Source organism: Scylla paramamosain, chromosome 30, assembly GCF_035594125.1.
Source record: "Scylla paramamosain isolate STU-SP2022 chromosome 30, ASM3559412v1, whole genome shotgun sequence".
NCBI classification, from domain to species: domain Eukaryota; kingdom Metazoa; phylum Arthropoda; class Malacostraca; order Decapoda; family Portunidae; genus Scylla; species Scylla paramamosain.
Genome location: NC_087180.1, coordinates 3,242,434 through 3,260,872, shown reverse-complemented (window position 1 = coordinate 3,260,872; position 18,439 = coordinate 3,242,434). Strand labels below are relative to the sequence as shown.

Below are 18,439 nucleotides of genomic sequence, written 5' to 3'. Positions count from 1 at the left end.
CGTGTGAGTTGGAAGGTTGTGTGGTCCTTGGTGGTTGTGAGATAAATTTTTTGGTAGTACACTGACTGTTTTGGGCTTGTTTCTCTGTTAATATGGCAGATAGGCATCATTTAAAGAGTAAAATTATTGCCCAAATAATAGCATTATAGGATGTGGGACATGTGACAAAAAAAAAAAAAGTTAATTTGTTAATGATGGGGTCTTGATCAATGATGAGGCACTGAGCTGCCAGATACTGGTGCCATTACCCAAACCCCGCTCAGGATGCCCTAGAAAAACATCCAAATGTTCTCTAAATGTTGAAAAGAGAGCTCTTTAGAAAAACCATGTATAACAGCCATACATAGAATGTTATAGAACATTTGGATGTCTTTCTAGGGGTTTGGGTAATGGCAGCTCACCACTGATCTCTAACTGGTACCTGGCAGCTCAGTGCCTCAGTTTTGATCTATCTACATTAATAAGGGAGGGAGGAGGGCAGGAAAGGGGGAAGGAGGAAAGGGAAGGAGAGATAGAGAACACTCACACACATACACCACACACACACACCACACACACACACACACACACACACACCACACACACACACACACACTCCTAGAGGAGGAGCAAGATGTAAAAGGGGTAAGGAATGGTTCAATACAAATTGCAAAAATGCTAGAAATTATAAGTTAAATGCTTAGAATAGATGGAAGAAAAGGAAATCTGAGAGCAGATGGGAGGAATATATTGATGTTAGAAACAAGCACGTTGAGATAATAAGAATGGAGAGAAGAAACTATGAAAGAGATGTAATAGAAAAGTATATAAATGAACCCAAACTATTCTTCAAGCATATTAATGAGAAGATGAAGAAGAGAGAAGGTGTATCAAGATTGAAAGTTGAAGGAAAAGTCTATGAGGGTGCACAGGACATGGCAGAGGTTATGAACAAAAGTTTCAGATTGGTGTTTACTGTGGAAGGGGAGTTTGATGCTGGAAGGGATAAGTTGGTGAGGAATATACTAAGTACAGTTCCAGTCAGTTATGATGAAATACTTAAGATGATGGAAGAACTTGATGTAAACAAAGCATCTGGTCCAGATGGAGTATCAAACTGGATATTGGAAGAATGCAGAGAACAACTGGCTGATAAAATTCACAGTATGGTGGTGACATCATAGTTGCAAGGAAGAATACCAAAAGATTGGAAGAGAGCAAATATTACACCAATATTCAAAGGAGGAAATAAGGGAAAGGATTATTTGGATGATAGAGAAATGAGAACTGTAACACAAGACCAAAATTAATCTTGGCTGAAAGTAACTAGTGATGTCCCACAGGGGTCAGTGTTGGGACTGATAATGTTTGTGATATATTTAAATGACATGAATGAGGAAATAGATAGCTATATGAACTTATTTGCAGATTATGCTAAGCTGATGAGAACGATAGGAAATGTAAATGACTGTATGATACTGCAAGATGATTTAAATAAGATAAATAGATGGAGTAAATTTTGGCAAATAGAATTCAGTTTAAGTAAATGTAAAGTAATGGAGTTCGGTAAGAGTAAAAAAAGAATACAATATCATTATGAGATGGATGGTGTGAAGTTAAAGAAATCAAAAGAAGAAATGGATTTGGGAGTAACAGTCACTGAAAATTTGATTCTGGACAGACACATTAATAAAATCACTGGGGAGATCATGAATTTGCTAAAAAGAGTAAGAATGGCATTCTAATATTTGGATGAAGGAATGATAAATTCAAAAAAATTCACAAATGTTGTTGATTTCCACGATAAGATTGGAATGTGTGGCAATAGTGTAGTCTCCTCATAAAAGGAGGAATATTATAAAACTGGAAAGAGTACAAAGAGCAGTCATTAAGATGGTTCTGGAGTTGAGAAATTTGACCTATGAAGAGAGATTAAGAATGCTGGAAATTCCTATCCTTGAAAACAGGAGAGAGAGAGAGAGGAGATTTAATAAACATCTATAGAATTATAAATGGTATGGAAAATGTGAACAAAGAATGTTTTATAAATTTAGACACACAGAGTACAAGGGGGACACAGTAAGAAGTTGAAGAAAGTTAACTGTAGAAGAGATGTCAAGAAGTATAGTTTTCCTCACTGAAGCGTGAACAAATGGAAAGAACTTGTGAAGACGTTGTCATTGAATAAAGACATGTTGTCGGTGAGTAAACAAGCAGCGATCCAAGCTCCAGTAGAGAAAGATTTTGTTTGACCATGGCCACCACTAGGAGCCTAGAATGTGTTCCCAGGTAGGAGCTATGCTTAAATAGCGTTGTCCTGTCTCTAGAAATAAAAAAAAAAATAAGGGAAAATTTAAGTAATAACAGATGTAACAAAATGAGTAAAAGCTCCATCAAGGCAGACGCCATAGGAGGGAGTGGAGTGTTGCCAACGGGGTCACCATTCCCAGGATTTGAGGAAGATAATGAACTACATGATAAAATGCAAGGAAGGAAAGTGGCTTTGATGGAAGGGATGATCAGTGACCTCATTGAAAGAGTGAAAAAATAGAAAAAAAAAAAAACATGACCTGGAAGAGGAAAACAAAGAATTGAAAACACTATGTGCTGATCTAAAAACAAAATTGAGGGAAAACAGTGATGTTAAAAAAACAGGAAAATGAAGTGATAGGGATGAAAAGTGAACATCAAATCTGGAGGAAGGAAAAAGAGGAAGAAAAGGTTAACTTTACAGAAATCATAGGAGTGCAAAAGAAGGAAAAGACAGATTTAAGTAAGGAAATTGTGAAAGTGATCAAACAAAAGGAATCAAAACAGAAGGACACTGGACAAAAAAGAAATGTATTGTTATATATGGATTAAAAGAGGAAACAGAGCCAGTAAGATGCAAGAGGGAAAGAGAACAAAAAAAGGTAGCAGAGGACGTTGTAAGAAATATACAGAGAGAAGGGGAAGACTGGATAAGTGAAATTGAGGAAATACATAGACTGGGGAAGTATATAGAAGGAGGAGAGCGACCACTGAAAGTAAAATTTAGGGCACAAACAACAGTCATGGAAGTGATATCGAATGCGTGGAAACTGGACAAGACAGAGCAATACAGGAAAGTTTGGATAAAGAGGGACACAAATGAGGAGGAGAGACTCAAAGTAAGTGATCTAATAAAAGAAGCAAAGGCATAAAGTGAGAACGGAACAGAGGAAGAGAAAAAAAAGTTCTATTGGAAAGTAAAAGACGAGAGGCTCAGGAAGTGGTATCTGACAAAAAAAGAATAGAAAATGTAAATAATATATGGAAAAATAAAAAGTGGACAGTGGCACATACAGGGTGGGGCAAATCAAATGCCCGAGTTTTGATAGGTTATTAGGAAAAGTAAAACAATAATTACAGAATAATTTGTTGTTTTATTCAAATCAGTATACAATGCCATTTGTGTGATCTCTTTTTGAAGATGGCATCAGGAAGATGGTGGCCTTCTGTAGCGATGACTAAGCGTGCCGGGAACATCTGTCGCAATTTGACCATTGCAACTTGAGCAGTGTGGGCTGTTGCTCCATCTTGTTGGAACCAGATGTCTCCCAGATTTGTTTCCTCACTTAATTCTTCCAATTTCGGTTCAAAAAAGTCTTCCAACATTGCAAGATAACATTGAGAGTTGCAGTGACAGATCTTCCATCCTCTTCAAAGAAATAAGGTTCAATTACCCCAAATATGGAAACTGCACACCAAACAGTAACTTTAGGGGAATGGAGCGGTCTCTGGTGAAGTTCTCTTGGGTTGTTTTCAGCCCAATAACGACAATGTTGTTTATTCATGTTTCCAGAAAGGTGGAAGTGGGCCTTGTCACTGCTGAAAAAAGTTGACGGTTCAGGGATACGGTTCAACATTTCCTGGCAGCAATTCCTGCGATTTTCAAAGTCAGTAGGCTTCAATTCTTGAACAGTCATTATTTTGTATGGATGGAACGATAAATCGTAACACAGTATCCGCCTTAAAGATCGGTTAGACATGGTTAATGCAAGTGAATGCTTCCGGGCAGAGCGTCTTGGTGATTGTTTGACAGCTGCTTTAACTAAGGCCATATTTTCCAGTGTTCTTACCATTTTTGCTCTTCCACTACCCCTAGGTCTTCTTGTGGAACCATTATCTTCCAGTGCTTCAATCCAATGCCTGATTGCCTTGCCATCAGGGATGGGACCATGACGTGGAATGTTGAAGTGCAGGTGGAAGGCACGCTGGGTGGCGATGACAGAACGGCCATTTTCGAAATACGTGCGCACTGCAAAGCTGTGATGTTCACCCGACCAAGGCATGGCTGATACTGAAAACGGCGGGGTTTGGCGGTCACAACGAGACCACACACATCTTCCCATCACCACCACAGCTGTTGCACATGCCTTTCAAAACTCGGGCATTTGATTTGCCCCACCCTGTACAAATATAAATGATTTAATATCAACATTGCAAGAATTGAATAATTATATTAAGATAAAGCAACCCGACATCATGGGTATTACTGAAGTTAAACTAAATGAGACAATAGAAAATATAAGAATTGGTAATAGTAATTATAATGTGTGGATAAGACATAGAAATAATAAGAAAGGAGGAGGAGTCATGTTACTTACAAAGAAGAGTATAACAGTGGAAGAGGTTGAAGTAGGAGAAGGAATGGTGGAAGTAATTAGAACTCAAACAAAAAGGAAAGGAGAAGGAAGAAGAGATTTTGCAGTGGCTTATGTACCCCCAAAGACGAATGCATGGACACAAGAGGATTAAAAGTTATTGTTAAGAGATACTAGTAACTGTTTGGAGAGAATACTGGCAGAGAATAACAATATAACACTTATGGGTGACTTTAATTGCAAGGAGGTATGCTGGGAAGAGTGGACCACGGACGGGGGAGAAGAGTCATGGGGATATATGCTTCTAAATTTAATACAGTAAAATCCCTCGCATCCGGCATTCGAGTATCTGGCAGCTTCAAGTATCCGGCACATTTTTCCCCGAGCCTTAAATTCAATAAAAAATCAATGTGTACTCATAAAATCGATTAAAATTCCCACACAAGGCATACTTTGTCCCCTCGCCACCAGAGTGCACTGCTTCATGCCACCCGCGGCCCACTGCACTGTGTTTACTCAGTGACTCAGTCCCGCATGTGCACTGTTTATCGCCTGACGCCTTCATCATGCCTAAAGTTGTAGAAAAGAGGAAGCATGTTGTGCTTACACTTAAGCAGCTGATCAGATCAGCTGCTGATTAAGATCAGCTGATCTTTGTTATGGTAAGATGCGTGAGTGTAGGGTGGTGATTGTGGACATAATTTCACTTCTATTCAAGTATCCGGCAATATTCAAGTATCCAGCATGTCGGCGGTCCCGTTGATGCCGGATAAGAGGGATTTTACTGTAATGACAAATACTATGACCCAATGGATTGGAGAAAATACAAGATTTGGGGGTAATGAAGAGGCATCAAGGCTAGACTTAGTGTTTACAAAGGAAATGGACATCATTGATGGAATAAATTATCAGTGCCCATTGGGTAAAAGTGACCATCTGTTAATTGAATTCAGTATAGGCAGTGGTCCAATAGAAAATAGAAATTAAATTTACAAGAATGGGAGATATGATTACAGGAAAGCAGATTTTATCAGGTTGAGAGAATATTTTGCAGAGGCTAAATGGAAACAACTGTTCACGGCAAGCAGTACGCAGGAAAAGTGGGACATATTCATGGAAATTTATAATGAAGGGGTCAGTAGATATGTACCAAAGATCAAAACAAAGGTAGTGAAAAAGAAAAAAAGACTGGTTTAATACGAGATGTATAACAGCAAGAAAAGAAAAAGAAGCAGCATGGAATAGATGGAGAAAAAATAGAGGAAGGGAGAAATGGGAAGATTTCAAGAAGGCAAGAAACAAATATATCAGAATCCTGAGAGATGAAGAAAGGAATTATGAGAAAGATATAGTTAACAAATGCAAAGATGAGCCGAAGTTACTCTTCAGATATGTGAATTGGAAGATGAAAAACAGGCAAACAGTAGATAAATTAACGAAAGATGACATTACATATGAAGATACATGGTTACAAGTGGAATTAATGAACAAGTGCTTCCAGTCAGTATGTACCAAAGAAAGCAAATTTGAAGGAGAAAGAGCATGGCACAGAGACAACGTGATGAGAGAGAGATACAGGTGGACATAAGTGAAATTAAGAAGATTATGAAAGATTTGGATGTAAGTAAGGCTCAAGGACCAGATGGAGTGTCCAACTGGATACTTAAGGAATGTTGTGAACAACTGACAGAAGGTATACACAATACCATAGTATGTTCTTTTAAGGAAGGAAAAATTCCTCTAGACTGGAAGAGAGCCAATATTGTGCCCACTTTTAAAGGAGGTAATAAAGAAGATCCATTGAATTACAGACCAGTGTCCCTAACAAGTGTGGTGGCAAAAATAGCAGAAAGAATAGTTAAAAACAGATGGATGGAATATTTAGAAGAAACACATACATTGACTGACAGACAATTTGGTTTTAGAAATAGAAGATCTTGTGTCACGAATTTAGTGAGCTTTTATAGTAGAGCAATTTATATATTTCAAGAGAGAGAGAGAGGGTTGGGCAGACTGTGTTTATTTAGACTTAAAAAAAGCATTTGATAAGGTACCACACCAGAGACTGCTATGGAAATTTAAAAATATAGGGGGTTTGCAAGGAAACACACTGAATTGGATTACAGACTTCTTGAGGGATAGAGAAATGAGAACAGTAATAAAGGGAGAAAAATCAGAATGGTGTAGAGTTACAAGTGGAGTACCACAGGGGACATTCTTAGCCCCCATAATGTTCCTGGTGTATGTCAACGATATGGTGGACGAGGTTGACAGTTATATAAGTCTGTTTGCAGGCAATGCAGAATTATTGAAAAGAGTGGAAAACAATATGGATTGTGAAATATTACAGAAAGACCTAAATAAGATATATAAATAGAGTAAGAAATGGGAAATGTAATTCAATGCAAAGAAATGCAAAATGATGGAATTAGGAAAAAGCAAAAGAAGATTGACAAGTTCATACACCATGGGAGAAGTGGGAATTAAGGAAACCAAAGAAGAAAAAGACTTGGGAATTACAATCAGTGATAATTTATCACCAGAAAAACATGTAAACAAAATAGTTGGGGAAACCTGTAAGTTACCAAGAAAGATGAAAGGGGCATTTGCTTACATGGATGAAGAGATGATGAAAAAGTTGATGGAATATGTGACTCAACCAAAACTGGAATATACCACAATTGTTTGGTCACCCCATAATTAAAAGAAAATAAGGAAAATAGAAAGGATTCAAAGAGCTGCAACCAAATTGATACCAAGTTTGAGAGATTTAAGCTATGAAGAAAGATTAAGGAGATTGAAGCTTCCATCATTACAAGAGAGAAGAGAAAGAGGAGACCTGATTGCTATATACAGAGCTTTAAAGGGTAAGGATAAAGTTGACAAAGAAGACTTATTTGTGTGGGACTCAAGAGATACAAGAGGGCATGGAGTGAAATTGAAGAAAACAGCAAGTAAAAGAGATGTCAAGAAATATGGTTTCCCAAATAGAAGCATAGAAATATGAACAACTTAGATGAAACAGTGGTACAAGCAAACAATATTCATGAATTTAAAGTTAAGCTGGATGCTTATAGATATGGAGACAGAACAGCATGAGCATAGCTCTGTAAAACACAACTAGGTAAACTAGGTAAATACACACACACACACAAACAAATAAGATTTGAGATTCAGAGGAAATGAAATACCATCAAGGCTGGATCTAATTTTTATGAAGGAACAAGTGAAAGTGACCATGCATTGATTCAGTTCTTAGTAATGGATAAAAATATCTGTACAAGAAAAGATCATAGGAGAGGATGGTTGAACTACAATAAGTAAAATTTTGAATAGATTAGGAAGTATTTCAATGAAGTAGATTGGAAGTATTTCAAATGGGTGGCAGAAGAAAAGTGGATCACCTTCCTGGACATTTATAGTAAAGAAATGGAGAAATGGCTATCTAAGAAATCAATGGAAAACCTATTTAAGAAGGATTGGTATAACAAGAGATGTGCTATAGCTGGAATGGAGAGAGAAAAGCTACTTATAATTTCCCCAAACATTGAGAGTAAAGCATCCCCCCACAGCCACTGAAGAAGGGTCATGGACCCAGAACTGCAATTTGGCATAGATGACACTATAAAGATGTTACCACACAATACATGAAAGGGAATCGGACAATATTAAGAAATAAAGAGAAAGTCTTTAAGAAAATACTTGTCATCACTTTCAACCAAATATATATCTCCAATAACTTTGCTTCTTCTTTCCCTCCTTTATTTCAACCAGATGGCACCACTGCTATCATATATATTTCTAAAGCTGACCTCTTCACTCAAACCTTTGCTAAAAACTCTACCTTGGACGATTCTGGGCTTGTTCCTCCCTCTCCTCCATCCTCTGACTACTTCATGCTACTTATTAAAATTCTTCACAATGATGTTTTCCATGCCCTTGCTGGCCTAAACCCTTGGAAGGTTTATGGACCTGATGGGGTCCCTCCTATTGTTTACCGAAGCTATGCCTCCGTGCTTGCACCTTGCTTAGTCAAACTCTTTCACCTCTGTCTGTCAACATCTAGCTTTCCTTCTTGCTGGAAATTTGCCTACATTCAGCCTGTTCCTAAAAAGGGTAACCATTCTAATCCCTCAAACTACTGACCTATTGCTTTAATTTCCTGCCTATCTAAAGTTTTTGAATCTATCCTCAACAGGAAGATTCTTAAACATCTTTCACTTCACAACCTTCTGTCTGATCGCCAGTATGGGTTCTGTTATGGCTGCTCTACTGGTGATTTTCTGGCTTTCCTTACCGAGTCTTGGTCATCATCTTTTAGAGATTTTGGTGAAACTTTTGCTGTTGCCTTGGACATATCAAAAGCTTTTGATAGAGTCTAGCACAAAGCTTTGATTTCCAAACTACTCTCCTACGGCTTCTATCCTTCTCTCGGTAACTTCATCTCAAGTTTCCTTTCTGACTGTTCAATTGCTGCTGTTGTAGACGGTCACTGTTCTTCTCCTAAATCTATTGACAGTGGTGTTCCTCAGGGTTCTGTCCTGTCACCCACTCTCTTCTTATTATTCACCAATGACCTTCTAAACCAAACTTCTTGTCCTATCTACTCCTATGCTGATGATACCACTGATGATACTGCACTTTTCCACATCTTTTCATAGATGTCCAACCCTTCAAGAGATAAATATTTCATGCAGGGAAGCCACAGAACACCTGATTTTTGATCTTTCTAAAATTTCTGATTGGGGCAGAGCAAACTTGGTATTGTTCAATGCCTCAAAAACTCAATTCCTCCATCTATTAACTCAACACAACCTTCCAGACAACTCTCCCCTCTTCTTCAGGAACACTCAACTGTCCCAGTCTTCTACAATGAACATCCTCAATCTGTCCTCTACCTATAATCTGAACGGGAAACTTCACATCTCATCTCTAGCTAAAACAGCTTCTATGAAGTTAGGCATTCTGAGACGTCTCCGCCAGTTTTTCTCATCCCCCCTCCCCAGCTGCTAACTGTGTACAAGAGCCTTATCCGTCCATGTATGGAGTATGCTTCACATGTCTGGGGGGTTCCACTCATATTGCTCTTCTAGACAGGGTGGAATCAAAAAGCTTTTCGTCTCATCAACTCCTCTCCTCAAACTGACTGTCTTCAGCCTCACCGCCACAATGTTGCATCTCTAGCTGTTTTCTACCGCTATTTTCATGCTAACTGCTCTTCTGATCTTGCTAACTGCATGCCTCCCCTCCTCCCGTGGCCTCGCTGCACAAGTCTTTCTTTTCTGGAACTCCCTGCCTGCTTCTGTATTTCCACCTTCCTATGACTTGAATTCCTTCAAGAGGGAGGTTTCAAGACACTTATCCTTCAATTTTTTTACTACCACTTTGGACCCTTTTCTGGGATTGGCATCTCAGTGGGCTTTTTTTTATTTATTGGATTTTTGTTGCCCTTGGTCAGTGTCCCTCGTATAAAAAAAAAAAAATATATATATATATATATATATATATATATATATATATATATATATATATATATATATATATATATATATATATATATATATATATTATTTTATTTCATATGACATATGACTGAACAGCAGTGGAGGAGCAGGTCTCTCTCTCTCTCTCTCTCTCTCTCTCTCTCTCTCTCTCTCTCTCTCTCTCTCTCTCTCTCTCTCTCTCTCTCTCTCTCTCTCTCTCTCTCTCTCTCTCTCTCTCTCTCTGTACAGCTGTCCCTCCCTCTCCTCTCTATTGCAACACTAGAGATGTACTTAAACAAAGATACATGATGTGATTTTATATTGTTTTGTGCTGCATTTGAAAATCTCTATAGGGTTTTCTTGTGTATTTCAATCTATGGATGTTTTGATTATGTACATATATATGGTTATCCAGCATTTCAACAAAGACCACTGAAACCACAATATAAACTCAGGTAGTCTATTATATATTTGTGAGCTTTTTTCTGCTTAAGGCACAACACACCTCTTCATTACTAAGTAACTGGTAAAGATTTGTCATGTTGTTTGCTGGTCATAGTAAGTAAATATTCCATTTCTAAAGTCCTTTCTCTTACATTTGGTTTCCTGAATTTTTGACCTAATAAATCTGATCTCTATGTTTAGGTTAAGCCCTAATCTTTTGCCTAAATATTTGGCCTTCAGAACACCGCCTATACTCAAGGAAATACAGTACTTGAGTCTTCCGTTTAGGTGAAAGTGAGGGTAACTTTAGAGTAAAAAGGTACATTCCATCAGCCCTCCGTGAAAAGTGAGCAGGAACAGACAAGTAGACATGTATGATGATACACAACCACTTTGTAGGAATGGCACTGCAAACACTTTTATTGGGTAGTAGGAGATCGTGACAAACTTCCTTGTTAATTTAGAAGTGGAGACTCTTCTTTCTTTAATATTGCATTTAGAATTCTGTTCACTATAGTTTATCTCTTCACTCTGTTATCCTCTCCTAGGGCGAGTGCAGCACCTGGACTCAGGGCTCCGGGACACCCTTACTTTCCTGTCCTGGTCTCGCACGGCACCCCTGTTGGCTGTTGGCACGGCCAAGGGCAATCTTATGATCTACAACCACCAGACATCTAGGTAAGTTTAGTAAGGTCATGTCAAGCATCATTTTTTTTTTTTTTTTTTTTTTTATGTAGGAAGGGCACTGGCCAAGGGCAACAAAAATCTAATAAAAGAATGCCCACTGAAATGCCAGTCCCATAAAAGGGTCAAAGCAGTGGTCAAAAATTGATGGATAAGTGTCTTGAAAGTTGAAGTAGAGGAGGGAAAGAAGAAGAAGCAAAGTTATTGGAGATATTTTAGACTAGATGCCAGAAATCACGAGGGGAGTTAGATCTTGAAAGGTTTTGACATTTTCTGTTAATGAAGGAGTTTTTGGCTAGTTGGAGAACAGACTTGGCATGGTTCCGGGCAGAAATATAAAGTGCATGAGATTCTGGTGATGGAAGGCTTAAGTATCTTTTGTGGGCCACCTCTCTATCATGTATAGCACGAGAACAAGGTGTGTTAAACCAAGGTTTAAAAAGTTTAGGACGAGAAAAAGAGTGAGGAATGTATGCCTCCATGCCAGACACTATCACCTCTGTTATGCGCTCAGCACACAAAGACGGGTCTCTGACACGGAAGCAGTAGTCATTCCAAGGAAAATCAGCAAAATACCTCCTCAGGTACCCCCAACTAGCAGAGGCAAAACGCCAGAGGCACCTTCGCTTAGGGGGATCCTGAGGAGGGATTGGAGTGATAGGACAAGATAAAGATATGAGATTGTGATCTGAGGAGCCCAACGGAGAAGAAAGGGTGACAGCGTAAGCAGAAGGATTAGAGGTCAGGAAAAGGTCAAGAATGTTGGGCGTATCTCCAAGACGGTCAGGAATACTAGTAGGGTGTTGCACTAATTGCTCTAGGTCATGGAGAATAGCAAAGTTGTAGGCTAGTTCACCAGGATGGTCAGTGAAGGGAGAGGAAAGCCAAAGCTGGTGGTTAACATTGAAGTCTCCAAGAATGGAGATCTCTGCAAAAGGGAAGAGGGTCAGAATGTGCTCCACTTTGGAAGTTAAGTAGTCAAAGAATTTCTTATAGTCAGAGGAGTTAGGTGAGAGGTATACAGCACAGATAAATTTAGTATGAGAGTGACTCTGTAGTCGTAGCCAGATGGTGGAAAACTCGGAAGATTCAAGTGCGTGGGCACGAGAGCAGGTTAAGTCATTGCGCACATAAACGCAGCATCCAGCTTTGGATCGAAAATGAGGATAGAGAAAGTAGGAGGGAAGAGAAAAGGGGCTACTGTCAGTTGCCTCAGACACCTGAATTTCGGTGAGGAAAAGAAGATGAGGTTTAGAAGAGGAGAGGTGGTGTTCTACAGATTGAAAATTAGATCTTAGACCGCGAATGTTGCAGAAGTTAATGAAGAAAAAGATGAGGGGGGTGTCAAGACACTTAAGGTCGTCGACAGAAAGACAGTCCGACCTGGGGACATTTATGGTCCCCTCCCCAGATGGGGACTCCGAGGCTGGTGTAGGAGTCGCCATGATGATTTAAAAATTTTTGAGTGAAGGGTGTGTGTGTTATTAGGTGCTTGTAGGTTTGTGTGGAGGAAGAGAGTTGTCTTTAGAGGGCAGGCTGTGACTGCCCCCTTGTGTTGTGAGACACAAAGGGAAACGTTCAGTGAGGTCACAGCTGGGTTTAATGATAAGTTCACAGCACCCCCTGAACAGTGCTTTAGACCTCACTGGGAGTAATTATCGTTTCGGCAGGTGTCTACTGCCTCCTCCATCATGATTGTGTTCCTGAAAACTTACTTCTTGTTAAAGCAAACCCAGATAAGATTACTGTTTTCATTAAAGTATGTCATACTACTGTTCTTCCCAGCACAAATCAAGATAAGGTTGAATATTTTTTTTGTCACATAAACATTACAATAGTTTCTAGTTTTTTGATAGAAAAGGAAACAAAAGCAATCAAGATAGTAATTATTTACATCAATATTCTGCTGGAGAGGTGCATTTGTTTTTGGCATCAAATAATATTTTGCATTTTTGTTGGCATGAATGTTGTACTTTGGTTAGGTTTACCTCATAGATGTTTGATTTTGTCATTCTTGATATTTCTGTGTTGTAGCTATGCCCATAAGTTGGTATCAAGCTTGAGATAAGCTTACAGCTCTTAAGCTGCTCTTATGGTGGCATACTGGAATGTAGTCCTGTTCCTGATCTGGGTAAGGGACTTCAGACTGGAGACTAGATTTTTAATTGAGATGGCTTGATGCTTCCTCCAAATTTCTCCATATTTCTACAACATTCATGGGCTATAGAGTATCTTCTTACCTATTCTTTGATGAAACTGAGTTGTCTGACACTGTTGACAGCAACGCTTACTGTTATCTCTTAGTTTCATATATCTTCTTTTCTGAACCAATGTTGACTGTCACTTTACATGTTCAGTAATTTGACTTCCTCTTGTGCCCCTAATCTGGAATCTAATGAATTTTTCACTCTTTAGCTAAAATTTTGTTGTTGCCCTTAATGAATTAATCTGTGTTGTCTGTCTCTCACTTACCTCTTCCAAATATAAAATTTGTTTTCAGAGTGGACCATATTCTGACCATATTCTAACCCTTTTGCTGAAATCTCTAGTCCATACTTGGAGACTTCAGTTTTCACCACCAGCTTCGGCTATCATCTTTCATTGACCAACATGCCGAACAAGCTTACAGCTTAACTTAAAGGGACTGACTGAGTTATTTTCCATTTTTATTTATGAACCAAACTACACCAGATTTTTATGAGATATAAAGTTCTTTTAGATGAGTTATATGTGTAAGTTTCATTAAGTTTGGAGCAATGGTTTTTCTTTTTAATGAAAATATAAAAACATTGAGGTTTAGATTTTTTGCATATTTTGTCAATTTTTCTTAGATTTTTCTTAAAAACTTGTCACAAAACACTCTCTTAGTGACAGAATTTTCACTGTCGGTTTTGTCAAGAAAATCCAAAATTTTTCCTCATCCAGATATTTCTCTTAAACTAGAAAAAAAAAAAAAAAGAAATGAAAACTCAAATAAAAATTCTGTCACATAGTTTTTTATGTATTTTAATTGCCATTCCAGAATCACCAAAATTGGATAATAACTGGCAGAGAAATACACTTCACCAATAAGTTAGTTTTGAGATACACATCTTTAAGGTTTAGAGGGATGTTCACGTGGTTTTCATCCATATATAGGTGTATGATACTGCAATTTTTAAATACCAAATATTATAATGTATTTGTTTTGAGTTATAGATGATTTTGAGCCATAATTACAAGCACTAGATTCATAGATGACTCTCTCTCATTTGGGGCCATATTAACAAAGATTCTCAGATATGAACTCTTAAGTCCCAGTATGAAATGGTGAAAGAGCAAAACAGTAAAATCTGATATTTCTCAAATTTGAGTTAATAGTGCAATCTTTTTGCATTTTTTGGATTAAATAATAAAAAAAATGATAACTTATCAGCAATTTTATAAGGATATGAGCAGATAAATTTAAATTAGATTCCATGCAAGGCATGTATATTCTGTCTCAGTGTTTACATCCTTGAGCCAATCGTGTCCCACAGTTCCCACTCAGCAGCATCTCCTTTACTGTCCTTTTCCTTCAGTATTATTTTTTTTTTATGTGGGAGGGACACTGGCCAAGAACAACAAAAATCTAATAAAAAAAAAGCCCACTGAGATGCTAGTCCCTGAATAGGGTCTGAAGCAGTAGTCAAAAATTGAAGGATAAGTGTCATGAAACCTCCCTCTTGAAGGAGTTCAAGTCATAGGAAGATGAAAATACAGAAGCAGGCAGGGAGTTCCAGTGTTTACCAAAGAAAGGGATGAACGATTGAGAATACTGGTTAACTCTTGCATTAAAAAGGTGGACAGAATAGGGGTGTCCTTGTGCAGCGAGGCTATGGGAGGAGGGGAGGCATGCAGTTAGCAAGATTAGAAGAGCAGTTAGCATAAAAATAGTGATAGAAGATAGCTAGAGATGCAACATTGTGACGATGAGAAAGAGGCTGAAGGCAATCACTTAGAGGAGAGGAGTTGACGAGTTGAAAAGCTTTTGATTCCACCCTGTCTTGAAGAGCAGTATGAGTGGAAACCCCCCCCCCAGACATATGAAGCATACTCCATATATGGACGGATAAGGCCCTTGTACAGAATTAGCAGCTGGGGGGTGATGAGAAAAACTGGCGGAGACATCTCAGAGTGCCTAACTTCATAGAAGCTGTTTTAGCTAGAGATGAGATACGAAGTTTCCAGTTCAGATTATTAGTAAAGGACAGACTGAGGATGTTCAGTGTAGAAAAGCATGAGCTCAAGGTAGAGTTTTTAGGAAAGGTTTGAGTGGAGAGTTCAGCTTTAGAGATAGATGTGATAGGAGTGGTGCCATCTGGTTGAAATAAAGGAGGGAAAGAAGAAGCAAAGTTATTGGAGATGTTTTTGGCTAGGTGCCAGAAGTCATGAGGAGAGTTAAATCTTGAAAGATTTTGACACTTTCTATGAATGAAAGAGTTTTTGGCTTGTTGGAGAACAGACTTGGCATGGTTCCAGGCAGAAATATAAATTGTATGAGATTCTGGTGATGGAAGGCTCAAGTACCTTTTGTGGGCCACCTCTCTATCATGTATAGCATGAGAACAGGCTGTGTTAAATCAAGGTTTGGAAGGTTTAGGTCCAGAAAAAGAGTGAGGAATGTACGTCTTCATGCCAGACACTATCACCTCTGTTATGCGCTCGGCACACAAAGATGGGTCTCTCACACGGCAGCAGTAGTCATTCCAAGGAAAATCAGCAAAATACTTCCCAAGGTGCCTCCAACTAGCAGAGGCAAAATGCCAGAGGCACCTTTGCCTAGGGGGATCCTGAGGAGGGATTGGAGCGGCAGGACAAGATACAGATATGAGACTGTGATCAGAGGAGCCCAATGAAGAAGAGATGGTAACAGTGTAAGCAGAAGGATTAGAGGTTAGGAAAAGGTCAAGAATGTTGGGTAGAGGAGGCAGTAGGCACCTGCTGAAATGATAATTACTCCCAGTGAGGTCTAAACCACTGGATCAGGTGGTGCTGTGAACTTATCATTAAACCCAGCTGTGACCTCACTGAACGTTTCTCTTTGTGTCACACAACACGAGGGGGCAGTCACAGCCTGCCCTCTAAAGACAACTTTCTTCCTCCATACAAAAGTACAGGCACCTACTTACACACACACTCAAAAATTCAAAATTATCATGGCGACTCCTACACCAGTCTCGGAGTCCCCATCTGGGGAGGGGATCACAAATGTCCCCAGGTTGGACTGCTCTTCTGGTATTGACCCTAAGTGTCTTGAAACTGCCCTCAATCTTTTTCTTCATTAACTTCTGCAACATTCATGGTCTTACATCTAATTTTCAATCTGTAGAATACCACCTCTCCTCTTCTAAGCCTCGTCTTCTTTTTCCTCACTGAAACACAGGTGACTGAGGCAGCTGACAGTAACCCCCTTTTCTGTTCCCTCCTAGTTTTTCTATCCTCATTTTTAATTGAAAGCTGGATGTTGTGTTTATGTGCGCAACGACTTAAACTGCTCTCATTCCCATGCTCTTGAATCTTCTGAGTTTTAGACCATCTGGCTATGAGTACAGTCACTCTCAAACTAAATTTATCTGTGCTGTATACCTCTCACCTGACTCATCTGACTATAAGAAATTCTTTGACTACTTAACTTCCAAAGTGGAGAATATTCTGAGTCTCTTCCCTTTTGCAGAGATCTATTCTTGGAGACTTCAATGTTCACCACCAGCTTTGGCTTTCCTCTCCCTTCACTGACCATCTTCCATGACCTAGAGCAATTGGTGCAACACCGAACTTGTATTCCTGACCATCTTGGAGATACACCCAACATTATTGACCTTTTCCTAACCTTTAATCCTTCTGCTTATGCTCTGGTAAACTCTGGAACTCCCTGCCAGCTTCTGTATTTCCATCTTCCTATGACTTGAATTTCTTCAAGAGGGAGGTTTCAAGACACTTATCCTTCAATTTTTGACTACTGCTTTGGACCTTTATTATGGAACTGGAATCTCAGTGAGCTTTTTTTTTATTGGATTTTTGTTGCCCTTGGTCGGTGTCCCTCCTACATAAAAAATAAAAATCTCCAAGATGGTCAGGGATATGAGTAGGGTATTGCACCAATTGCTCTAGGTCGTGGAGAATAGCGAAGCTGAAGGCTAGTTCACCAGGATGGTCAGTGAAGGGAGAGGAAAGCCAAAACTGGTGGTGAACATTGAAGTCTCCAAGAATGGAGATCTCTGCAAAAGGAAAGAGAGTCAGAATGTGCTCTACTTTGGAAGTTAAGTAGTCAAAGAATTTCTTATAGTCAGAGGAGTTAGGTGAGAGGTATACAGCACAGATAAATTTAGTTTGAGAGTGGCTCTGTAGATGTAGCCAGATGGTGGGAAACTCGGAAGATTCAAGAGCGTGGGCATGAGAGCAGGTTAAGTTGTTGCACACATAAACATAACATCCAGGTTTGAATTGAAATGAAGATAGAGAAATTAGGAGGGAACAGAAAAGGGGCTATTGCCAGTTGCCCCAGACGCCTGTGTTTTAATGAGGAAAAGAAGATGAGGTTTAGGAGAGGAAGGGTGGTATTTTAAAAATTGAAAATTAGATTTAAGACCATGAATGTTGTAGAAGTTAATGAAGAAAATATTGAGGAGGGTGTCAAAACACTTAGGGTCGATAGCAGAAGAGCAGTCTGACCTGGGAACACTTGCGGTCCCCTCCCTAGATGGGAAGTCTGAGGCTGGTGTAAGAGTCACCATGATAATTTTGAATTTTGAGTGAAGGGTGTGTGTGTAATTAGGTGCTTGTAGTTTTGTGTGAAGGAAGACAGTTGTCTTTAGAGGGCAGGCTGTGACTGGCCTCTTGTGTTGTGAGACAAAGGGAAACATTTAGTGAGGTCATAGCTGGGTTTAATGATAAATTCACAGCACCTCCTGATCCAGCGCTTTAGACCTCACTAGGAGTAATTATCATTTCAGCAGGTGCCTACTACCCCCTCCTACTGTATGGAGATGATGACTCTCTAAGGCCAAAAAGGCCAATAAAGGAAACCCAGCTGGACCGACAGCAAGACTTTCTTACTTCATCCAGTCAGTGCATGAGGAAAGATGTAGCCTGAACGGCTTCACACATTCAGCAGCACAAAAAAGCTGCATGGGGTTCTATTACTAAGAAGGTAAATGAGCCACTCCAACAGGATACATGAAGGTCCAAGGTCATCATTGCTGC

General features: G+C 39.2%; 1 protein-coding gene across 1 annotated transcript in view; it reads left to right on the top strand.

Annotated features, from left to right (window-relative positions):
* Positions 1-18,439, top strand: part of LOC135116166 (WD repeat-containing protein 19-like) — a 310,907-nt gene that overhangs the window by 28,541 nt on the left and 263,927 nt on the right. Inside the window, exon 4 of the mRNA XM_064033436.1 lies at positions 11,080-11,209. Within this exon, the coding sequence (XP_063889506.1) occupies positions 11,080-11,209 (130 nt within the window). The remainder of the gene's footprint in view (positions 1-11,079; positions 11,210-18,439) is intronic.